This window comes from Takifugu rubripes, chromosome 6 (genome assembly GCF_901000725.2).
Source record: "Takifugu rubripes chromosome 6, fTakRub1.2, whole genome shotgun sequence".
NCBI lineage: Eukaryota > Metazoa > Chordata > Actinopteri > Tetraodontiformes > Tetraodontidae > Takifugu > Takifugu rubripes.
The window spans coordinates 5,916,627-5,941,048 of NC_042290.1; the positions used below are offsets into that span (position 1 = coordinate 5,916,627).

A 24,422-nucleotide genomic window follows, 5' to 3' on the forward strand; every position below is an offset into this window, starting at 1 on the left:
TGTGCCGGGTAATACTTCCGGTACAGTAGCCGGATGGGACAAAATTGTTGTCCAACACGACAAATGCGGCGAATACTCTATAATACGATTTTCATATATCTAAATTAAGATATCACTGTTCAGAGCATACCGAATGAATTGGCTTCTCGTCTTTACACTGTGAATACACCGACAGGGGATGTTTCGGTGATAAGATGGGAGGAAAGAAGAAAAAATCGGCGGCAGCGCAAGCTGGGACTTCTGGGGCTCCGTCAGCAGCAACGGGCAGTTCTGGAGTCGTTGTATCGGAGGAGGCGAATAAACAGCTAAACAGCAACAAATTCACGAAACCAGCGAAAGAGAACAAATCAAAAGGTGAAATATAAGTTTGGATGTGTCATAAATTCAGGAACAACAGTGTGTGTCTTCAGCGGGGCCGTGACAGCGAATGGAAAGTTCTAATATCAATGCTCCAGTTTTTCTGTCCTGGAATTCCAGATTTTTCATAGTGAAAATTCAAATGCATCCTTCAATCATGTCAAGCCAAACGACATTTCATACAATATGTGAAATGTAATATGCAGACACGTAGCCACCCTTTTCACTGTAATGCTACACTCCAAAGATGGCTCTGGTCTTCTCATGTGGTTAAAAGTCTTTAAAATATGAAAACTGGGTACTTTAAAGAGGTTTTTTTTTTTTATCAAATAACACAAAGCTGTTTGTTTTCAGCTCCAAAGACCTACAGTCTTAGCAACACTGCTCAGATTGACACTGGAGGAAATGTGGACAAGTCAATCCTTAAAGTATGATTTCATTTCATATGAGTATCATTTATATATGAGTATCATTTATATATGAGTATCATTTCATATGAGTATCATTTACATATGAGTATCATTTATATATGAGTATTATTTCATGAGTATCATTTACATATGAGTATCATTTACATCGATTGTTGCAGCTGTAAAATGTTGGGTAGCTTTCAGCATGTTGGTAGATATATTTTTTAGGAAATCCTTTTAATTTACCTGCCAATAACTATACAATAATTGGTATTTCACCCTTATACATACAGGTTAACATTCAAGCTGAACTTGAAAAGAAAATCATCAAGCTCATCAATGACTTCAGAGAGGAAAATGGGGACAAAGGGCCCATCTCGGGTAGACTTACAAGCAAAAAGTTGCTGGTAAAGATGCAGTATTTCTCTGACTTGTGGGGTACTTTATGTGACAAAACAGAATATTTACGATGTCATTGTTTGTGCTTGCAGGACTTGTACACAGCCCTGGAGAAATTCAAATTTAAGAGGGAGCACATTGAGGAAGCGATGAAAAGCAGCGTGCTGTATGGAGGAGATCTCCACTCTGCTCTCGACTGGCTTTGCCTCAATCTAAAAGATGGTGATAATGCCTTATCACCTTTGGAGATATTTTAACATTATTGTTATAGAGAACACGAGGTTGACAAATGTGTGAATTTCTCTGTTGATTGATCATGTCCCAGATGAGCTGCCGGAAGGTTTTAGCCAACAGATGCAGGAAGAAAGCCAGAAGAGCAGGCCCAGATTCCAGCTGCCTGTGCAACAGAAACTCACAGATCTAAAACCCAAAGCAACCACTCAGACCACCAAGGTTTGTGCAACTTTTTAATGGAACTACATAAATCTTTTTTTTTTTTAGCTATAAGTTGGTGTTTTGTTACCAGGTCGCAGAAAAGGATGAAGCTGCCAGCATGAAGGACTGGATCTTAAGGTATGCTGAGCAAAGCAGCGAGGAGGAGGAGGAGGAAGAGGAAGGAGAAAAGAGGACACTGAATCCTGAACTGGAAGAAAAGTTTGATCCAGTAAGAGAGAAAAAACAATACAAGCTCTACATCATATTTGCAAGATATAAGATAAAATGTGTGTATTTTAAAGCAGGAGTTTGCTCAAAACTGTGGAAACAAGTGTGTAACTACAGTGTGTGGATGAACCAAATGGATGTTATTTGTTCTTGTGAAGAATGACAGGTATTTGATCCTCACTGCTCAACTCTATGATGCAAAAGAAATGGCAGCTGCTGCCAAGACAAAGGGGGACAGGGCAGCCCAGAGGATGGCACAGGACAGGATCCGCATCATACAGCAAGGTGATCCATTCTGACCATTCCCAGGTTTAAGGGATTTCTCTTCCTCTGACTCACAGAGAACATTTGTGCTCTTCCAGAAATGAAGCCACTGGAGGCCCACCCCATGTTTAATCCAGCTATGAAAGTGTCAGACATCCCCCAAAAGGAAAAGAAAGTACTACCTGTCAGCGAGGACAAAGAGGACCTCAGCTTTAAGCTGTTTGAACAAGCAGAGAAGGAAACTCCTGCAGAAAAAGGTTGGGATAAACAAGATTTAACTACAGTAAGATATTATAGTGTAATGCCTCAGCAACAGATATTTTTCACTCATTTGTCTTGTCTTTAGAGATAGTCATAACCAAATATTCACACATGTGAGGCTTTGGGGATCCATTTGCACTTTTTTGTGTCGTCGCAAAGTTGACGGCAAATGTTGCATTCATTAAAGAGTGACAATATTGTTTTAATTAAGGCCACCTCCTTTTTCCTTTCATAAGTTTACTGTGCTAGACTTTTTTTCTTTTGCAAAACATTTGGTTCCACTTTTCCATCCCCCAGCTGTGAAAAAGCACGAGCCAAAGGACATTCGCAATTTTGACTACACAGCACGCAGCTGGACGGGAAAGTCCCCCAAACAGTTCCTCATTGACTGGGTCAGAAAGAATCTGCCCAAGAGTCCCCCACCTGCTTTCCAGAAAGTTGCCGCTGGTAGATATTGGAGAAGCAGGTAAGTGCTTTCCTACAGAACCCACAACTGTCTTAAAAATTGATTGAGATTAGCCCAAGTTTCTCATCTAAACAAAGAATGTGTCTCGGTTCCACTGGTTAGAGTGCGCATTCAGAGACCAGATGATGTTTTTGAGGTTTGCCCAACAATCCTGACTGAGGACAGCATGCAGGCCCAGCATCTGGCGGCCACGCTGGCCCTCTACAACCTGGTTAAAGGCCAGGTGATATGTGCTGAAGACACTGCAGTTCCTTCTTCCGATATTTAACCTGTCGGTTCTCTCACAATAGATTTATTTGGTTTTTTAGTCGGTGCACCAGCTTCTGCCTCCAACCTACAGAGATGTGTGGCTGGAGTGGAGAGACAGTGAGCAGCAGAAGGAGGAAGCGAGCCGCACGGCCGCCAATAAACCTCGGGACCAGTTCATCTCCCGGCTTCTGACCAGACTTAAGCAGCAACAGAACCAGAGCTGCCCGCAGGGATCCCCGTCCCGAGGCCAGCTGGGAGGGAGCAGGAGCGGCGACGAGGAGCCCGAAGAATCCTGGGAGAATTTGGCTGCACTCGATATCCAGGAAGAGGGGGAAGAAGAGGGTAAAACTGGGAAAAGAGGGGGGAAGAAAGAAGGAGCAGGGTTGTTTGAAGCATCCAGACAGCTTTTTAAAAAGCTAAAGAAGTCCCCACTTGCTCAGAAACTGCAGGTAAATATAGTCAATGAGGAGATTTCAGAGATGATACAGTTCTTTTAATGGCCTCATCTCTTCAAGGCCGAACGAGAGCAGCTTCCTGTCTTCCAAAATCGACATCGCATCTTGGAAGCCCTGCAGCGCCACTCTGTGGTGGTAGTGGCTGGGGAGACGGGCAGCGGGAAAAGTACTCAGATTCCGCAGTTTCTTCTGGAGGAGCTCCTGACAGGAGGCCGTGAGGCACAGCCCTGCAACATCGTGGTGACTCAACCCCGCAGGATTTCTGCCATGAGCCTCGCCTGCAGAGTCAGCCAGGAGCTCGGCTGCGACGACGGCCCAGGGTCAAAGGTTAACACTCGTGTCCGAGATTTTTCACCGTCACCTGCGACTTGAACTGTCACCTGGATAATGATTTTCCTTTCTTTGCGGATTCCTGTTGCAGTCATCGCTGTGTGGATACCAGATCCGGATGGAGAACCTGTCTGGAGACTGGACTCGCCTCCTTTACTGCACCACCGGAGTTCTGCTTAGGAAACTACAGCACGACAGACACCTCAGCTCTCTGACTCACATCATCGTAGATGAGGTACTGACAGCTATTTACCAAACTGTTAAACTGGCTATAAAACAAGGAGAGTGTTTTACTGCTTTTTGTACAGGTGTGTAAAACAATACAAGATGCTGAGTAAAACAGTGTGGTCCTCCATCTTCACTCAATTGAATGTAATAATCTACAGCATGTAAAATCAAAGTTCTTTTACTCCTTCCATCTCCTCAGGTTCACGAGCGCAGTGTCCAGTCCGACTTCCTGTTAACCATCCTAAAAGATGTTGTGATGAGGCGATCAGACCTGCGGCTCATCCTCATGAGCGCCACAGTGGACTGCCACAAATTCTCCAACTACTTCAACCGCTGCCCAGTGATCACAATCCCCGGTCGGACCTTTCCTGTAGAGGTAAGAGGATCTTTGGATGGACGTTGAAGTGAATGGATTTAAGTCAGTCTGAAAACGGATGTGGTAAATATGGAGAAGGTCCCAGGACAATATCGGTCTCTCGTGGGCTTGTTTCCAGGTGTCCCATTTGGAAGACATCGTAGAAGAGACAGGGTATGTCCTGGAGAAGGACTCAGAGTACAGCCAGAAAATTCTCGAAGAAGAAGAGGATATTACTGTCTCGGTGACACAAAAAGGTGGAAAGACATTACAGCACCAGGTAACGTCCCCCGTGCAGCACGGCTGTGGTAGCTTACCTTTGTCTTTGTAACCTGGATGGGTTTCTTCCAGGAGGTGATTATAAGAGACCCCGGCTCGGGCTGGGAACTTGGTCCTGATCTTGATCACTTCAGTAACAGAACCCGGCAGGTGCTGCAGTTCATGAACCCGAACAAGATCAACATGGACTTGCTAGTTGAGCTCATCGCTTACATAGGTACAGCCCCATCTTCACATTTACAAGTTGTTTAGGTGGTTCTACTCTGCTGATGCTTTTTTGTACTTTGTCAGAGAAATCTCCACAGTTTGCAGAAGTGGACGGTGCTGTTCTGGTGTTCCTTCCAGGCCTGGCACACATTCAACAGCTCTATGATCTGCTTTGTTCAGACAAGAGGTTCAGAGACAAAAACAGGTCACACACACACATATGCATGTACCTAATATGGTCTCCTAAATATCCTGCACCTGGTATCACACCCCAACTCTCTCATGGTGTCTTACTCGGGTTTAGGTTCAGGATTGTTGCCCTGCACTCCACTCTTTCCTCAAAGGACCAGGCTGCTGCCTTTACAGTGCCTCCTGCTGGCGTCAGAAAGGTACTGCGCCTCTAAATCGGTTTTTTACTGAAACTAAAAAGATTTTTGTTAAAGCTGACTAATGCACTCAGCATATGTTTCTTTTAGATTGTCTTGTCCACAAACATTGCTGAAACGGGGGTGACGATTCCAGATGTGGTGTTTGTCATCGACACGGGAAAGACTAAAGAAAACAAGTAGGAGCTCAGGAACAATATCCCAAAAATCATCATTCTGTTCGAAGATAATCTGCTTTATGGAGCCTGTCTTAAATTATTCAACGAAGTCTTCTGTGTTCTTTAGATATCACGAGAGCAGCCAGATGAGCTCTCTGGTGGAGACCTTTGTTTCTAAAGCCAGCGCTCTCCAAAGGCAGGGAAGAGCAGGACGTGTCAGAAATGGCTTCTGTTTCAGACTTTACCCTAAGTTCAGGTATGGAGGTTATTGACATAGAGGAGAAAACAATTTCCTATTGGACATTAAGGATGTGCAGGATGAAGAAACATGCTTTTGTAATGTTCTGCTTTTCACAGGTTTGATGCTTTTATGGATTACTCCATCCCGGAGATTCTTCGGGTCCCCCTGGAGGAGCTTTGCCTTCATATCATGGTATAATGTAAACCAAACTCATAAAATACTCACAAAAAGAATATTTTACACTGTCTGTCATCCGAGCGTTCCTCTGCTCCACCTGTCTTCCTGGTAGAAATGTCAGTACGGCTCTCCAGAGGACTTTCTGAGCCGGGCCCTGGATCCTCCTCAGCCTCAGTCTGTCAGTAACGCTGTCAATCTGCTGAGGAAGATCGGTGCATGTCATCCCAGCGAGCACATCCTCACCCCTCTGGGGCACCACCTGGCCAGTCTGCCCGTCAATGTGAAGATCGGCAAGATGCTCATCTATGGAGCCATCCTGGGCTGCCTGGAGCCAATAGTATGTTCGAATCATTCTGTAACGCACGCGTAAATTATTCAGTTAATTGGTCTAATCTCTACCACGTGAAGGTTTTTTCATTTCCGTGAAAGCTGATTAAAGATTTGTTTCAGGCAACCATTGCAGCAGCCATCACAGAGAAGTCTCCCTTCTCTACACCGATGAACAGGAAGGAGGAGGCAAACCTGGCCAAAGCCGCACTGTCATTGGCCAACTCGGATCACCTGACCATATACAGCGCATACCTGGGGTACAGACAGTCCTCTCGCTGTGGAAAGCAGCAGCTACACTGAACCATGCATTTATTATGATGCAATGAGGACTTTAGAACAGATTGAATGTTTCTGTTTCTCCTACGAGGTGGAAGAAGGCCCAGGCTGAAGGACAGAGAGCAGATCTGTCCTACTGCAGGAAACACTTCCTCAATCGAACAGCTCTGATTACGATCGAGGTATGACATCATGGCCCGTCTGGTAATCTTACTCCCACACCTGTTGTCCTGTCTCACAGCGGTGATCTCCTTCCCAGGATGTGAAGCGAGAGCTGATCAAGATGATGGAACAAGTCGGTTTCTGGTCTTGCCGCTCCTCCTCCGGCGTGAAGTCCCAGCCGGCGTCGCTGTCCAAGCAGCAGATCGCCGTCCTGAAAGCGGTGCTGACCGCGGGGCTCTATGACAGCGTGGGCCGGATCCTCTGCACCCCCTCCGTGGACGTGCTGGAGCGTGTGGTCTGCGTGGCGGAGACGCCGCAGGGCAGAGCTCAGGTCCACCCATCATCCGTCAACCGCAACTTGCAGACGCACGGCTGGCTGCTGTATCAGGAGAAGGTAGGGAGGAAAGGTGCCTGGGGGGTGTTTTCCATCGCGCCGGTGCCGATAAACTGTCCTCTACAGGTGAAATACGCTAAAATCTACCTGCGAGACACCACTCTGATACCGCCGTTCCCCATGCTGCTGTTTGGAGGCGACATCGATGTCCAGCACAGAGAGAGACTCATCACCCTTGACGGCTGGATCCACTTCCAGGTCAGAGGTCACTGGAGTTTCTCTGGTGCCCGTGGCAATAAAGATGGGCTCATACCGATGATGTTCATTATGTGTTCTCTGTTTAAGGCTCCTGTTCGGATTGGAGTCATCTTCAAGCACTTACGCAAACTAATGGACTCGCTGCTGGAGAAGAAGCTGGAGAACCCAAAGATGAATCTGGAAGGTGATGTGTGATATTGGTGACCTGCACTGACCCTTATTACAGTATTTAGAGGAATCTTTGCAAAGTAAACTACACATTTCTATCAGCAAAATGAACCTGAGAGCAGCTAAAAGGGTTTAGCTTCAACAGTAGATTGAGTGTTACGCTCTTCTGAGCGGATCTCTCTCTCGTCTGATCCTTTCTGCATCTGCTGCAGGTGAGAGAACCATCCAGATGATCCTCGAGCTGGTTACATCAGAGCACGCCGCGTGATGACAGACCAACAAAGGGATTTATTGCCACAAGACCCATGGCAAGTTACTGTTTTCATCCTCTGGTGTGACTCTCTCAGGTCTGGAAACCACTGATCTAGTAGATTCACAGAGGAGATGGAGACAGAGCAGCTAAACTTGACTCACAATGAGGACTGTATCACACTAAGGAGGAAATAAAACCTGGTATAAATAAAGCTTTGAACATTTTTAAGGTACATTTTTGATGTGTTTTGTGATCAGTGGAGTGGAGAAAATGGATCTGCACAGAGAAAGTCGGCTATGGGTGAACTTGTAAAAATAAAAATAACCCAATTTTTCATGACTATCTTTCCTGAACGCACATGTAACACCTACATCACGTGTCTCATATACCTACTGCTGGGTTGTCTTAAGTGACTAAGGCTACTCCCAAATGACCATTTTTCTGAATTTAATCGATACACAACAACTTCAACCGCCTTAACATTTTTAAACTCACAATAAAATAAAATGGTTTCAACAATTTTAAACTTTCTGGCATTGCACTTTCCTTTTGCAATCTTAAAATGCTCCTAATTAAAAAAGCTCATGAGAATTCAATCCTTTTACAGTACATTTCGAATAGAAACCTTCACTTTCCCACCACGTGCATCAGAGGGGCGGGGAGCATCAGAGGTCCGGCAGGGGGAGCCAGGAGGAGTGTCATTCATATTAAAGTGCTGTGCACAACAAACACCCTTCAGGCACACACTTTTATTTCACAGTTAACTTAAAATAAGTTCCTTACAAAGAAAACCAGAGACCCCCAAAGTGCAAAAGTTCAAAGTAGAGAAACGAAAGACAAGAAAATGCAGCAACTACGCGTCACAGAACAACGGATCCTTTCAGATATCAGGAAAGGAACCCGTGCCACATATTTGTAACCTCTGTAAAATTGATAAATATATGCAGCCTTGACGTGGACAGTAGAATGTGGCATCAATCACAAAATTCACTTCTTCTTTTCACAGGATGTTGTAAAGCAGGAAGTGATGCGCCGTCGGTGTGAAGTCCATTAAAACGGTTGCATATTAACCCTCAGAACTGGATGACGCTGTATCCGTCGTCAGGCACCGAGGAGTAGACGGCTTCCTCTGCAGTCAGAGGGATCATACGGTGTGTGGTTAGACGGGAAATAGCGATGGGGAGATGAAACCTCACGGCTGGTAGCGTCCCACATGGCAAGAGTGTTTTATCTCTGATCTCATTTTAATTGAAGGCCGTACAAGCAGGCAGAAAGATCTTAGTAACTCACCAGGGGTGTTTCTTTGATTTGGTAACGCCAAAGTCCTCCTGGAAATTCACAAAACACACGGCTGGTTAGGGTTCGGGTCGAAAATATGACTCCTGATGGAGAGCAAGCGTCGCCGTGGCGATGGCCTGCGCGTACCTGCTGGGCTGTGGAGGCTGCGGAGTTGGTGACCTCTGACTGCTGTAGAAGCTCTCATAGAGCACCGGAGCTGCGAGACAGGACACCATACTGGTTTGTGACACCATACTGGTTTGTGACACCATACTGGTTTGTGACTGCAGCCCCTCACTGGTTAACAGCTACCACACCACTCTGACCAGTGCTGGTTTCATACCTGGCGGTTTTTCGCCGGTTTTTCTGAGATTTATGAAGTGTTCGATGTCTCTCTGGACGTCGCAGCACTCCAGCGACTTCCTCACCTCCTCGTATAGCTGCACAACATGGGGTGGGGGGGTGGGGGGGTGGTTGGGGCTTCTGTGGATTTCTGCCACTGACGGTACTGAAGGGCACCCACCTCGTCGTTGGTCACACACTGCTGGGAGAGCTGGTTGAGGTGTGTCCACACGGCGTTCCTCAGGAAGACGATGCGCTCCTTCGCCAAGTTTTCAAACACCTGTGAAGTAAGAGTGGTGGTGGGGTGGGGCAATCACCTCATTTCTTCATGTTTCTTTTTTTATTGCTTCGATTTGACCCTTTCCTACCTCACATGAGCTCACATGTTCTCTGATCCAGTCCTCTCGAGCTTTGGCCAGAGTGTTAATGTTCTGCTGGTATGATCTGTCTGCCGGTGAGGCGCAGCGTATGAATATAGCGCTGCATAAAGGCCAGCGTGCACTTCAGGCTTATATCAGCATGGTTTATCATGCTACTGCCCTCAGCAATGAACTTCTCACTTTTTTTTTTTTTTTTGCAGCTGGTCACATTTTCATTGCAATAAGCGCTGTTGCAATTCACCCTCATGCACAGACAGAGACATCCAAAAATAAACGGCAGGGCCTGTGAGCACAGAAAACACAGTACCTGCTTCCTGCGCGTTCTGCGTCGCCTGTAGAGCCTTGGTGCACAACTGCAAGGTGGCAAACACGAGGGAGCAGCAGGAAATGAGGCTCAGAGCTCATCGCCGCGCTGATCTTTAGGGCCGGACTTCACTCTACCTTGTCTATCTGTTTGCTGTTGCTGGTGTTGGCGTTCCGGTTCACGTTCTGGTCCGCCTCTTCTTTATCTCGGCACTTGTGCTCGTACATCTTCTTCGCCTGCAGACGAGCGACACATTTCTTTCCACGGCGCACCAACCTTTTGTGACCCGAGTACCTGCGGCTTTAGTTCACTTTCCCAGAACGACACACAAAACCACTTACTTCAACGGCACTGAAAAGCATTTTCAGAAGCCGTCCACACCGGCACAACGATACTGGAGCAAATAAATTAGAGCAGCTGCTTTTATCAGGGTTGCGCAAACTAGGAAATCAAAGAAATGACCTTTGACCTGGGGGCAGCTGTACTGGTTATGACAAGGCGTTTGCCTTTAACGTTAAGGCATCTTTTACGTACCTCCATTGTCTTCTTGAACTGGGAGGACTTCAGTTTGTGGAACGCGTCCATGTTTTGCTCCATCTGAAAAGGCAGCATCAGATCTGGTTACCCAAATATAGCGCACATTTCTGCAGCCACGTCACCGCTGCTGCTCTCACCTTCTTCTTCATTTCCTTTTGCTTTTCTCTGAATTCCTCCAGTTTCTTGACCTCCCCTCTCATGCTTTGCGCCAGTTGTAAGTGTGCCAGACTCACGTGCTCGGTCTCTACCAGGGTCAAAGTCACTCGACGATGAGGTGGACAACAGCAACAAGAACGGTTGCAAAGCAAAGGTACAAACTTACGCAACTTGAACACGTCCAGGGACTTTTTTAAAGCACTTCAAAGGTAAAAACAAGAATAAGGTTATGTGGGAAATTCATACATACTAAGTCCTCAAATGATTTTGAGGCTAATTTGTGGATGTTCCCTTGTCAGGAAGGACAGTGTTTTAGTGTACAGTGTTTTTGAGTGTGTTATCTCCTTTTAAATCGCGACCAGAGCATAATTTCATTTCATTTTCTGCCTTAAACGTCTCCAAGAATGTGAAGATTTGCTCCAGCCTGAGCGTCTGGTCCCTTACTTCATCTCAGCATGTCCACACACCTTCTTGGACAAATTGAGGAGGTCTTTGGCGTATTTCTCTTCAATGGAAGCCCTGAAATAAACCAGGAGACTTAGAGCAATCCACTTCTCCTCAGATATCTGAGAGTAAAAGGAACATTATTTATGGTAATACGCTGGAGAGGACCATCAGAGGGTGGACAAAGAGGAAATAACTACTGGAATGTTGCCATGCTCTCACAGTTGTGCATGTGTCTTTCTGACAGGTTAAACATTAGCATGCAGGAAGAGGAAATCAAATCTCAAACTGCAAAGGCTCAACTGGACTGAACAACGGGTATTGTTGATAACAAACACCCTTTATGTTCTTCATCTTCAAATAATTTTCTTTTTTTTTTAACCACAACCCAGTGCTCTGAATGCACTACTTAGAATATCATAATACAAAAATGCAAATATGCTAAGTTTGCATAGGATGGAATTATTTGGGATGGGCAAACACACTTCTGTCTTTATTAAAAATATTTTGGTCTATACTTCAGCCTTTTTACTGAACAAACATGCATGATTTTTAGAAAAACAAAATTTTAGCATTATACTGTACTAATTTGACTAAATGTGCAGCGGCAGAATCGCACCCCCTGCAGTCCACACTGTGTTACTGCAAATAATAAACGTTGAAAAGGATTATTATTAAAATGTAAATTATTAAAAAAACCTGATTGCATTTAGGAGGAAAATAACATTACCTGGCTTTTATAAACTCTTCGATTTCCTTACATGTCCTCTTCCCGTCATTTAAATAGTGGATGATGGTGTCATATCCCCCAGTTGAGATCAGTTCAACGTTCTGTCCGTGAGGGTTCAAAACATGTTGTTCAAGTTTGGTTTCAGAAACTGCGGTCAGTTCAGCCTTTTGTATTTACATCTGCTAAATCTGAACAGGAAGCTGCTTCCACAACAAGCTCAATTGTTCTTCTTCTGTGAATAAACAGGCCCTGTCCGAACTCGCCTCACTTTTAATTGGCTCGAGAAGTTCCTGAGACAGCACAATACAGAGAAATAAACACTTCAGCTGTAAATTGATATTTTGAGCCCTACTTCTCTATAATTTCGGTGAGCTGACTGTAACAGCATATAATTAATCTCGGCCATCGGCTTTCTACCTCTAAAAAAATCATGCAAACTTTGACTGAAGTTTGGAGCTGTCAATGGTTCCGTCCCAGTCCCCCCAGTCGACAACTGGCTCCATGTGTTTGGTGTGTGCATGTGTGGGACAGCTTATATTTGCTGTCGAGCAGGTCGTTAGAGGCTCCAGGAAGGCTCCAGAGTTTTACAGAAAACACTGTAAAACTCTGTCAAAGATGACGGGAATATTAGTACAGATTGATGTGTTTGCTTTGAAGGGATGCATTTGATCCTAAACAAATAGGCTGAGTTGCTTTCTGTGTGTAGTGTTGCTTCATTGAATATTTTCAAAGTGGATTGAATAAAATAAAACGAAATCAAATAAACTTGGTCAGCTACAGAGAAGCAGGTCTGCCTCAGCGTATATGTGTTAAAACGGCATGCAAATAAATTTACATTTTTGCACATTGAGTTCACAATAAAATAAATAAATAACGAGGAGAGTAATGACATTTCCGCTTTCCCCCTGTCAGTAGAGGAGAAGTTAACGACAGGGAAATTAATACAGGAATGAAATCACTTCTGGCTGCTTTAATCCAAACCTTCTGATGAAATCTACAATGAGAAAAGTAGACAAAAGACTCACCCAGAAGAAATCTTTGAAATGCAGGTTTCTCATGGCTGTTACCCGGACAGAGGAGCGGACGGACTGACTGACGTGACCGCGGCTGCAGTGACGCCAAGGTCGGGAAAGCGCGTGGAAATCGACGCATGCGCAGTGATGCGCCTAACAAGAGCTTCGTTTCTGTCGCTCCTGCAGAAACCTGCCAACAACTTAAACCAGCATTGCATAAACAATCTAATGTGGATTAAACCAGTGCGACAATGTACAAAACAATGTAATGTCGTTAAATAAACAGTTATTTTGATTAATCGTTAAGAAGAATCAAAGAAGTAATTAATTAATGAAATACTAAATGCGGTATAATAGTTTGCTTATTCTGCCATCTAGTGGTCAATAGATGTATTGGAACTATTTCCCTTTATTCATATTTTTAATGAAAAATGCAGTTACATATTCCATAGTTTGTAGATTGTGCGTTATATAAATCTAACCAATTTGTTCGAACTTTTATTCAAAATTCAAACATCATGATTCCATCCAGTTCTTACCCTTTATACTGATATTTGTAATCCAACTCATCCTTCGCGTGTTTTTGTTTATTGTACTTTACAGGGTTTACGTGATGGAAACATCCTCATGTCAGTGCTGAAAAACCTGTTCATAGTACAACTATTCTGCTCCACCAGCCGAAGTCATAAAAACTTTTATGACCGTCAAAGGTGAAATCAGCTGCCGACCGATTCAGCTCCTGGATAATGGCTGCAAACAACCATAAAGCCTGTGGTAAAGCATAAATACTCCTTTGTGAAACTCAAATGTACAGCATTGCATCACCACACCTTTCATTATGGGGCTGTTTTTGCCACTTTGACGACCAAAAGGTCTTTTTCTGCAACACTCCTCCGTGTTTTTGCTTCTTCTTTTCGCTGCTGATTAACCCACTACAGATCACTGAAGTTTCCTGGGGATTTCTTCTAAAAGGGAAAATACAAAGAGTCAGAAAAGCAGAACTAGAGACGAGCTCGGCGCACTCACAAAGCCTCAACATTTATCAGTGTCGCAATATCCCAAAGACGTGTTTACACGTCCCATTTCTTGTAAAGCCAAGTAAATACACGAAAAATGATCACATGACTGCTCCACGTCGTCGCAATCAGCATCAGGAAATCAGCTTCTGACGCCCCCATTAATGTCAATCAGGTGAGGGGAAAGTGAAAATTGTCTGCTGTAATTGCTGCTCATTGGAGTTCACAACACCCCCCAACTGGCCGGGAATTAAGAGTGTGGCTTAAAACTGAAAAGACGCGTTTTGGGTAACACTTAAAAAACAACTGCGGAAAGAGTAGTGAAAGGGGGAGGAACTTGGCTGCAGGGCTCGGGGATTCCTCCCGCGACGTCATGCGGGAGTATTTAAACAAGCTCATCTATCAATAGTTGGAACCTGTCGCTACTCGTCAGACGCGCACTGCTCCAGACACACGGAGAGGAGGAAAACGCCACTTTTCCAGCTCCCGCTTATCCTGCCGCCTTAAAATGGCACAAAAAGGTGAGTGTCCACTCCTCCGGCCCCAACCTGGGCTGTTTTATTAGGGATGTGCGTGTGTGATCCGCCCGGTCTGACGTGATCTGTCGTCCCCAGAGATCCCCGCCACCGCGGAGGTCGCGCGCGAGCTGCGCCGGCTCGGAGACGCGCTTTACTGGAGGTACAAACTGGTGGAGCTCCTGACCAAGAACTACACCGCCGTGGCCGAGGGCAAGTGAGGACGGGCCGGGCGAAATAAAGGCGCATTTATGGATTTAAGGAGTCCGGGAGAGACGCAGCGCAGGCGGGGAGATGGTGGATGTATAAAGAGCTGCTGGAGATACTGGAGGACTGGCGGAGCCCACCTGACATGTTCGGGCTGGAGCTCAGCAGTCGGAGGACGCGGTCGGAGTCGCTGGAACCGGGGACCGGAAGCGACGCGGAAACCTGCTAATCAACACACCTGAGGCGCTCCTGCGTCACGTGACTTCAATGACGCTATTTCGCGTCATCTGCTGCGACGAAAATGGAGTTTCCTATCTGGGAACATCACTCGTCTGTTTTCATGATTCATATGTCCGTTCATCTTCTGACAGTCGCGTTAGTGTAAATACCAAGTTTGTACAATAATTGTCATGGTCATTAGTGCCATGTATTAATAAAATGGTTGTTGGAATTGTTGCTAAAGCCTTAAAACAATGCTTTCTACGCGGGTTGTGCCACTTCAGCCTACTGGACCAAATCACATACACAACTTCATAAACGCAAAAGCCAATTTTAACACTTTTAATCGATCACTCTCCTGAAAAACCGATCAATGACCCAGGCAGCCCTATTGTCACAGGATGGATCTGATGACTGTATTCAAAGATAAAAACAATAGCAAAGAAATATGTAAAAACAAAAAAATCAGCAAAATGGTGCTAAATTCAGGCACTTAAAGGATCCTTTCTTTATTTTGTGTTGTAATACAAAAGCATACAGGAGAGAAGATCCCTTTCATTGAACTCCATTAGATTGTACACATAAAATGACTAATAATTACATACAGGTATTTTTTTTCTCTGTAGCTACATCCACAACTACCTCGGCCCTCCACCGATTAGCATGCATGGTCTCCCTGCTGTCGCGCTCCTGCCACAGATCTTCGCAAGTGTGAGAATATCGCGTAGAGGAAAACAAAACGCAGAAATATAAAACATGTCAGGAGACAGTAGGCAATGAGAGTTAATGGTGAGACCACACACGTTGGACCAGACTGATGTACGATTATGTTGTTCGAACTGTTTTTCGCTCAGTCTTTGATGCACCCGGGGCCAAAGTAACCCTCCCGCCATCTGTACGCGCAAGCTTCGCCCAGACGGGGCAGCGGGGACCAATGGGGGAGAGCGTTGTGACGTACGAAGCTGTTACATCGAAAAGAGAGGGGAACACAAAAGGGGGTCAGTACCCTAAAGGTTATCTTACACTCGCTATATGAAGAACATGCTGTTAGCTTCTTGTTATTCCTTTGGTGCAAAACAGCTCCAGGCTTTGATCTGAAAGACAACTGAAAAGGGGACTTTCACCAGGCTGCGGAAACACAAAACAGCACGACTGAGTCCAGCGAGGAACATGTGGGATTCTGAACATTTTTACCCCCCCCCCCATGCCCGGAATTAGGAACAGACCTCCTGCTTGTACGTCCAGAGGAATGATTTTCTTTTAGTCGTAATGATCAAAAGCTGTAGAAAAATAAGTGAGATCTTTTATTTAAACCATAGTTTCTACAGTTAGGCTTCATCTTCACAAACGAGTTACCGAACCGAAGAATAATCTCTATCAATATATTCCTATCTACAGGGCTAACGACTGTGCAAAATACTCAGAGATGGCAGGCTACTCCAAGCGAACGAAAAGAGACGGAAGACTAGCCTCATCCTGCAAGCGCAGAGCGGACCTCTATAAAAATGTCCAACTAAAAACACTTTGACCAGACTTAATTCTTCATGTAGACGAGACCGCCAAAGTGGGTCAGCTAGTTCCTCTTAAAGACAGGTTACTTTCTCCTCATTGGAAATGAGAAAAAAAAGAAAAAGAAGGGTGATCTGGTAAAACATTCTCGTAGTCTAGCCTAAAGCGTGTTCTCCCAACGCACGGAATGACGAGGTGAAAGCAGAAACTGGAAGTGAGCGCAGAGCATCGATAGCAGTGAGGGTATTCTTTATTCTTGCATTAGCATGAGGGAGTTCGGAAAAAAGCGCGTAGCCGAGGCTGGATTACGAAGAGAGCTTGCAGAAAGAGAGACGTTTCCTTATCGCGGAGGGAAACTTGGCCCCAGTCTTCAATTTCACCACTCCGCCGCGTTTATGCCACTTCCTTACCAGATGTCTACGTAGTGTTGATGTTAGCAGTGGCGGGTGATCGTTCTCACTGCGTGAAAGCAGTCGGTCGGACGGTCCCGACGCGTCAAGTGTTCCATGGTGAAGCCCACCACCGATCGGATCGCACAGGGTTAATATGGACTACCACCGAATGTCATCCAGAATAGATGTAAAAACAGGTTCCCCAACCAAAATAGATTGTCTCATTAAAGTGAAGTCTGTCTCATTAAGTGAAGTCCTTCAAGCAATTAAATAACACAGACCGTAGCCAGATCTTCCAGTCCAACCAATCACGTGTATTCATTTAGTGAACGCAGCCACCACGGCCCACATCAGTTCATTGGAGTTGGGCTTTGTGCTCTCCTTCTCTGGCTCCAGCTCCAGCAGGCTGTGGACCCTCTTCATCCCCAGGTCGTACTGGTCATCTTGGAGCGGGGCGAAAGCGTTCTCCAGAACGTCGGACGAGTGGGCGAGGAGAATCAAGGCGAGGACTCGCTTGTCCATGCGGTGAGGATCGTTGACCCACTTCTCTAAGACAGAGTCCTGGACCTTCTTGATCAGGCGCTGCAGGCAATAACAAGTCGACCCATCAGAGATGGCAGAATTCAGCATTTACGGGATCAAAACCGCGTCTTAAGTGACGTTAAGTAACACCATATTCTGATCGATAGCATTTGATTTGTCCATTAAATGGGATACGTACACGATGGCACGCAGCTTAGACAGCCTGTGATTCTTTTTCTTGGGGTATCCGGCTGTTGTTCGGCTGTTAGTCGGTGTTAAAGTCCAGCTAGAATGTTAAGACCGCTAAACTTAAGGATTTTTAAGGACTAGGGCCACATTTGCATGAAGCTACCTGGCTTTTATCATGCGCCACAATTATAAAATGCCACTTTACACATTTTCTGTTAAGACAGCCTGCATACGTTTCACCGTCTTCAAACAGGAAGTAAGCAAAGTGCAGAAGTGCAGAAAATCTGCTTGCAGTGAATCATTGACATTTCCTAGTGTGCAGCCCCTGACAGGCTTCAAACACTGCCGAAGGGAGAGCGATAAACCAGGACAGCTCACCTGCTTAATGATGCTGTTGGTCAGCGGATGTGTGGTCATGTCAAAAAGCAGGAAGTTCTGTTTCTCTGTGGTCAGGACACCTTTCTCGACCAGATTTTTTGCAAGACGCTCCCTCACGTTCCTCAGCTGGTAGTGCAGCTTCAGGGGATTCCAGGTTTCTCCTGCAGGAGGGAGTTTTAGGGAAATTAGCCAGGCAGTGTGACGTTTCCAAAAAAGGTGGCAGCACACGGAGATGGGTAAAGTATCTCACCACTTAGCAGCTCTATCCAGCTCTGGACAGTCTCTGGAGGTTGGGTCTCTTTTATGTGCTTTAAGGCCTCATCTAGCAGCACATCCCCTGTCGGAGCATCTGATTTGCAGATTACCTTTGCAAACAAAGGGAACCTGTTTGAACCTGGGAAAAGTGCTGTCATCCGTCTCAAACTAATCACACATCCTGTGTGTCCAGGAATCCCTGCACGTGCCACGGCAGAGTTTGCACAGAAAAGTGCTTAAACAGAAGCAAACCCAGGAAATGGTTGCATACCAAGAAAAGATGGGGCTGCAGCGGCTGCCACATGCTTTCATGGAGCAGCCGGAGCAGTGACCACATCAGCGATCCCCTCACCTTCCGTGAAAGCAGGCTTTTTCTCCGAGCACCACAGGGCTCTAACTGTAGCCTCCCTCTCAGGGCCAGTTCCACAAGCATACACCCACGGAGACCGGAAGAAATACAGTCGTTCCAGAAAGACGTGTAACCCTGGGGGAGGGAAGACAAACAAGGTGCAGCGTCTGTTATTATAGCTGACGTGTTGCTGTGATTAGCCGCTGTTAGCCGCAGCTACGCGGCTAATGTCAACCTCCAAAAGCCCAACTTTGACCAAAAGTTGCCGTGTAGCAAAAAGGTAACGGCATCGGTTGCTTAATGGCGGACGGGGCTCCGCTTTAGCTCGCTGTGTGCGCCGAAATAAAAGTCTTTTCCCCTCAACAGACGAGTGACACGCTGTTGTGCGGCTAACAACGCGGAGCCAAATTGGCTGCAAACGCGGTTTGTAACAGTGATTCCCTGCAAGATTACCAGGTAAAAACTCGCTTTATGGGCAGTTGCCTGGGTGGAAAGTAAACAATATTGCACTGCCAATCTGGCTAATGACGGCTATAATAGCGTCAGACGACGGAAGCTCGGTTTACGGGTTTAAAAAAAAACAAAAAAAAAAAAACACCTCTCGATCCTTGAGGCCCAACAGCAACACCTCCTCCATCAATGTAAGCCTGGTCTCCTTAGAATCCCCACCCTCGTCGTCCTCCTCCTCGCCGCGGCGAGCCTCGTCCTCCTCCGTGGCGGTCTCCCTGTCCCTGTCGGCAGCGGCGCTGCGAGTGGCCTCGGTCCTCCTCTGGACGAGGGTCGAGGTTCTTTGCGCGAGAGAGGCCATTGCTGGTGCTATGAAACGATCGAATACAGAGAGAATCGCCTACCTCGACCGCTTGGGAAACCGCGGAGCATGTACAATTAACGTTAAAAGAAAGAATGGGGGTGAATATTGGGTCGGTCGGATCAAGAAAGTCGTTTTGCGTTAAGCTCGGCTCGGAATTCCTGCTTCGACTCTGCCCACTTCCTGATCCAACATGGCGGCTGTGGTAGTGACGTAGGCTGTGCAATTACGCGGACGTGAACGCATCTTCGTTGCCTCCAGGAAGCGTCCGGAAAACTCAAACACTCGTCACCTACAGTGAATCGTAGTCAGGTTGAAACATATTAATTACTCATAAGCAAAAAAAATTACGTGCCTAATATTTGTAGTACAGTATATACTAATACACGGTCATGCAGCAGGTTGTGTTAGGATCAACGCTTTGACTTTGATGATGGGAAAATCCAAGATGGGAAGATCTGAAACATCGAAATGTAATCAGCCCATTATGGCCCAATATCAACATTTCATTAAAAAAAAAAAAATCGTTTATAACTGAATGGTTTTACTAACACGTATTGGCGGAGGTTACAAAATGGGAATAAAGATGAGAGTGGCAGCAATGCGTGACATAAATGGGCTTATATTATATTCCGACACTATTCTCGAATTTATACACAGGTAAGCGAAAGTGAACTGTGGAATTAATATAAAAACAGTATAAGCCATGTCTTAGATATAAATCTCTAATTTAGAACATTTCTTGTCCCGTACCGAGTTATATTGCACGATGTAATATCAACTATGACCACACGGTGGCAGTCTCTGGAAAATAACAAACCCAAACGACATCTGCCGGTTATTAAATGGTCATAAGGGATGTGTAGAAATCCAGTAAAAGGAACATTTGTGCGTCTGGCTTGTATTGTTGAAGAGCATCCATTCTCCCTGCCCAGCACAGAAGCCCGTGGGACTGATTCATGATAGGGGCCTTTCTGTGTGGAGTTAGTATGTTCTCTCCATGTATGTGTGGGTTTTCTCAAGATCCCACTTTACTCCTACAGTCCAACAATATGCACATTGGACATTTTCTGTAACGGCCCTTGATTGAGCCTTGTGCAGGGGGGTGTTCCAGCTTACTTCTCTCATTTCGACAGGAAGAGGCTCAAGCACATCTCGCGACCTGGAAGAGTAAGGTTGTTAAGAGAAGACAGATGACTGTTTATATGCAGATCATTCATCATGCACAAAACCTCTCAGTGGCATTGAAAAATTGCAATATTTCACCAGACACCATTCTGGCAGAGAAATGTAACTGTAGACGGTTCCAAAGTTGCAATCTGCTTTTGGGAAATGTTCCTGATCTTTGACCCTAGATTCAGGAAGGAGGAGAGCAGGAGTGGCTTTGGAAGACGACCTTCTATGGTTTGTAATGTCAGGTACCAGGCACCCTCTCCCCAGGCAGCTGTGAAATGTTACAGACAAGAAGACCGATTAATCTACATCGGGTGGTTGGGTGAGAGCAAGAGGCAGCGTATGAATTATTTAATATCACATCAATTCAAAGCATGATGCAACTCCTCCCAAACAAATAGGCAATGGCCGGCACATTCTACATAAATAGGTTCTGAGATCAGGATATTGGGTTGGTTAGATAAACATTTTTAAAGGTGTTCTGTCTCCAAGTTCATTATCGTCCATGTCGTTCCTGAAGGGTAACGAGTAAATAAAACGCTGTCCTTGACCTCTGCATTGTTGGTGGACTTTCAGACGTTTGGATCCTGAATATGGGTCAAATTCTGGATAATCGGTCCTTCATACACACAGCTGGGACATATTCTCTGTTTAGCATCATCAACCTGCACAAGTCTGCATTTTTTTCTTTTGATAAGGTTAAAATATCTGGATTTTGTTTTTATTAGCAGAACATACAAGTGGACCAGGGGTTCTAGAAGGCGCAGAAAGCTGCTAACAAACTGAATCGGGCAGAAGATGTGTGGTTCCTCTGTGTATGTCTGCCTTGTCTCAAGTGTAATGGAAATGGAAGGCACTTCATTGTAGCACTCAGAAAATGCTGGAAAAACTTAGCAGCGATACAGAAATCACTGGTTACTGAGGAAGCATTCACTGTGGCCTGGACTACATCCAGTACAGGCAAACATGCTTGTTTTTTCCCTGAGGAATCAGGAAAAATCCATGAAGTAACACCATCATATGATGGTTGGTTCACCATCACCAGCATGCTGCATCTTAAATGCCCTGAAGAAGAGGCAAAAAGAGAAAGGGCCACTCTAAAGGCTGCTAATGCTAAGCTAATTTGACGGTTGATGACCTTAATGAGCATCTATAAAACTTACGATTTTTGCAAGTTACTTGATAAATCCTGCCCAAGAAATCCCGACACTTCAGAGACTGGGGAAAACTGCTGCAGGGAACAAACGATGCCTTCTCGGACATCAAGGAGGCCGTATGTGTGGCCCTAAAAATTCCTTGGAGAGATTATTCCCCAGAGGGTTGGAAATATGCTCAGTGTAAACAAGCCCTTCTGCTACCATCGAGACAGTTGCCTGACACTCTGACCATATAGGTAGCATATTTGCACTCAGTCCAAGATGACAAGATGCACAAGTGGAAAATAGTCCAATGAAGCTCTGCCAGTCAGTGCAGGAGTCCTATATTGTCTGCAATAAAAGAAGCCTCAACCAGTCCATTAATAAGCATTAAAATAGGCCACCTGGCATAAAAATGTAACCATTACACTTGCTATAAATCTTCCCTGGCACATTATCTCATCATCTGCCACCATGGTGACACCGTTTATAAACCTCTGTGTCTGTGTGAAGCCTCCTCAGGACCTGTGGTTTCAAATAATGTGGACAAAACATCTGCACACATGGAGAGAGGGGGGGTGGGGGGTGGTGGAGCTGACAACATGCTGAAATCTGTCCCTGGAGTCTTAAAGCAGGCCACACTCAGGCCCATATTGGAGCCATTTCCTGTCTCTGGATTGGGCAAAAAGGTTGACCCTTGTGTCGCCTGTATTAATGTACGAGAGCACACTCACACACACACACACACACACACACGGTTTTGGGATGACACCCCCACTTAGAGAACTCGGGGAGTCGCCAATGCAGCGCGGTAAGTGAATTACTGGATGTCTCAATCAGCTGCAACATCTCACAGGAGAATAAGGGCTTGAATATAATTATCTTTAATAGCTCAGGGCACTTAAAGGCCTGGGTGAAAACTAGAAGGTTGTAAAACACAAAAGAGAATCTCAATTTTGGGGGTGTATGCAGAGAGATGGATAATGAAGATGCTATCAGCTTTCTCGCAGCTTGTTGTAATAAAAAGAAACGAGATCTGAAAATGGGGTTAAGTGTCTGGGAATAATTGCAGCATAAAGGGTCACGTCTGCAGATTTGTCAGTCACCGGAGCAGTTTTCTGTTCAGCACCGGTGGGAAGAAGAACATCTGGGCATTAGCGCTGCCATGGCAGCTCCTGGTCCAGGAATATGCGGGTTTACGGGCCAGGTGGCCCGACGAGACTTATTCTCATACAACCGACCAGAAACAAGAAGTGAAAGTGGGAAAAGCTGCAGAATCGTGCCCGTTTCTGCACACAATCACAGGAAGCGCTTTCCTTTCACCCCATTCCCAGTGACACGAATAATAAACAATGAGGTGATACGTCTGCAGCCAACGAGCCGCTGGCATCAGGCAGAGGCAGAAATCATGAGGCGTGTCGCCCTGTTTGTCACGTTTCACCTCGGAAATCCGAATGACCCGTCCAACGAGAGCTCCACTTTCCAATCGTGATCAAATCCCAGCGTCACTATAGCGGCAGCAGCGGTGCGATGGACCTTGCTGCGCCTCTTCCTCCCATGGAGACGCCAGACAGCCATCGTGTCCCAGTGATGTAATTGAAGCCAGAGTCTGAAGGCAGACCCGAAGTGTTAAATTCTCACCCATATGGCTGCAATCAGAGCAGAGCTCAGCTGTCAATCAACCTGCCAATAACGACCAATTCAAACCAAAGCGATCAGACGAATGAACGTCTGAGCGAGTATCGCTGACAGGAACGAGCGAAAGCAACAGGAAGCCCTGCTCTGGGACTACCAGACGCCAAATAAAGGGAGCAGTAAAGACGGGGCCCGTTGTTTTAACAGCCAGGCCAAAATGCAGATTTAAGACAGACAGGCTGAAATGAAATTAGCACAGTTGTGTAAAAACCCGACAGAGGTCCACAGGGAGGTGCGCGACTCCCACGTTCCCACAGTTTGTAACGGATCAGCGCTTTATGCCGCATTTAAAGAAAACGCCTGTGAAATTTACATTTCTGCAGCCCAAAAAAAGCATCTTTTTCTCGTCAGCCTTCAGAGTCGTATGATCCTCCCTTTCCTGGTGGACAGGAAGCCTCCAACAATAGGAACACCCCCCCCCTCCCCCCCAGCTGGAAGAAACACTCACACGCAGACACACGCATGGAACCGCACACGCATCTGCATCCAGGTCCATTAACAGGAACCCTCCAGGGTTAATGTGATGAAATAATCGTTGTGACGACGGGCCAACGGTTCGGCCAGGAGAGCAATTAGCACGTCAGGCCCGGGAAGAGCCGACGGAGCAGCGGCAGGTTTGGTTTATTTGCTCAGCAGGAATGATGGAGTGGTGGAGTACACCCTGCTGAGTTTAAGGTAAGACAACCAGAAGTGGAAGGAAAGTATACAGGAGAGAGAAGGAGGGAAGCTTCGAACGATTCTGCCTCCTTTAATGATGCCACTTCCCTGATTCTTTAAACTTCTGCACCACCTCTAAGGGAACAAACAACAGAGGGCCTTTTCATGAAATATAACAGCCACGTTAAGGCCACCACGGAGTCTTAGGATAAGAGAAAAGAGATCCTGAAGGGCTCCACACACCTCAGGTCACCTCAGGGTCAACCGGGGTCATAATCCTGTCCAGATGACGTCCTGAGCTCTTGAGGACGTGTGGTCAGAGGACAAGAAATGTTCACCTCAGAATGACTAAAACATGGGATTGTGGTCGCAGGAGTCAGAGCGAACATGACAAGGCGGCGTGGAGACCTATGATCTCTCTCCTCATCTGGTTACACACACAAACACACACACACACACATGCACGTGCACAGAAACAGGAACCCCGGTGGTTTTCCATAACCCTAAATTCTTATTCCTCCCAGCAGACCCATCAAAACCAAATCTGTCAAA

The 24,422-nt window shown here is 45.9% G+C and overlaps 3 protein-coding genes and 1 long non-coding RNA gene across 6 annotated transcripts; 2 read left to right on the top strand and 2 right to left on the bottom strand.

Annotated features, from left to right (window-relative positions):
• Window positions 1–5: 5 nt before the first annotated feature.
• dhx29 (DEAH (Asp-Glu-Ala-His) box polypeptide 29) lies at window positions 6–8,000 on the top strand. Its single transcript, XM_011604609.2, has 28 exons — window positions 6–354; window positions 712–785; window positions 1,061–1,174; window positions 1,259–1,388; window positions 1,492–1,619; window positions 1,693–1,830; window positions 1,988–2,114; window positions 2,192–2,350; window positions 2,652–2,820; window positions 2,923–3,043; window positions 3,129–3,518; window positions 3,585–3,851; window positions 3,946–4,089; window positions 4,282–4,458; window positions 4,577–4,717; window positions 4,789–4,933; window positions 5,008–5,128; window positions 5,228–5,312; window positions 5,400–5,488; window positions 5,595–5,723; window positions 5,825–5,900; window positions 5,998–6,222; window positions 6,336–6,472; window positions 6,583–6,673; window positions 6,751–7,047; window positions 7,114–7,245; window positions 7,333–7,429; window positions 7,626–8,000. The coding sequence occupies exons 1-28, from the start codon at window positions 195–197 to the stop codon at window positions 7,679–7,681; spliced, it is 4,119 nt and encodes a 1,372-aa protein (XP_011602911.1). The 5' UTR covers window positions 6–194; the 3' UTR covers window positions 7,682–8,000.
• Window positions 8,001–8,396: 396 nt separating this feature from the next.
• pstpip2 (proline-serine-threonine phosphatase interacting protein 2) lies at window positions 8,397–13,062 on the bottom strand. 3 transcript variants are annotated; one of them, XM_029837412.1, is made up of 14 exons: window positions 12,863–13,043; window positions 11,838–11,938; window positions 11,108–11,182; window positions 10,830–10,864; window positions 10,645–10,751; window positions 10,505–10,567; window positions 10,108–10,206; window positions 9,974–10,019; window positions 9,655–9,734; window positions 9,468–9,566; window positions 9,288–9,384; window positions 9,092–9,161; window positions 8,957–8,994; window positions 8,397–8,795 (listed from the first exon to the last, which is right to left on the bottom strand). In XM_029837412.1, exons 1-14 carry the CDS (start codon window positions 12,893–12,895, stop codon window positions 8,740–8,742), a joined length of 999 nt encoding a protein of 332 aa, XP_029693272.1. In that variant the 5' UTR covers window positions 12,896–13,043; the 3' UTR covers window positions 8,397–8,739. The 3 variants fall into 3 exon arrangements, with proteins under 3 accessions (XP_029693272.1, XP_029693271.1, XP_029693270.1); XM_029837411.1 differs by having other exon boundaries at window positions 8,397–8,802; window positions 10,645–10,864; window positions 12,863–13,062; XM_029837410.1 differs by having other exon boundaries at window positions 10,645–10,864; window positions 12,863–13,051.
• A 1,017-nt stretch (window positions 13,063–14,079) lies between these two features.
• On the top strand, window positions 14,080–15,044 carry LOC115250154 (uncharacterized). Its single transcript, XR_003888714.1, has 2 exons — window positions 14,080–14,387; window positions 14,481–15,044. It is a non-coding gene; the product is annotated as an uncharacterized lncRNA (long non-coding RNA).
• A 246-nt stretch (window positions 15,045–15,290) lies between these two features.
• LOC101077594 (Golgi phosphoprotein 3) lies at window positions 15,291–19,434 on the bottom strand. The gene is made up of 5 exons (XM_003976243.3): window positions 19,000–19,434; window positions 18,405–18,536; window positions 18,048–18,162; window positions 17,798–17,958; window positions 15,291–17,290 (listed from the first exon to the last, which is right to left on the bottom strand). Exons 1-5 carry the CDS (start codon window positions 19,207–19,209, stop codon window positions 17,027–17,029), a joined length of 882 nt encoding a protein of 293 aa, XP_003976292.1. The 5' UTR covers window positions 19,210–19,434; the 3' UTR covers window positions 15,291–17,026.
• Window positions 19,435–24,422: the final 4,988 nt, after the last annotated feature.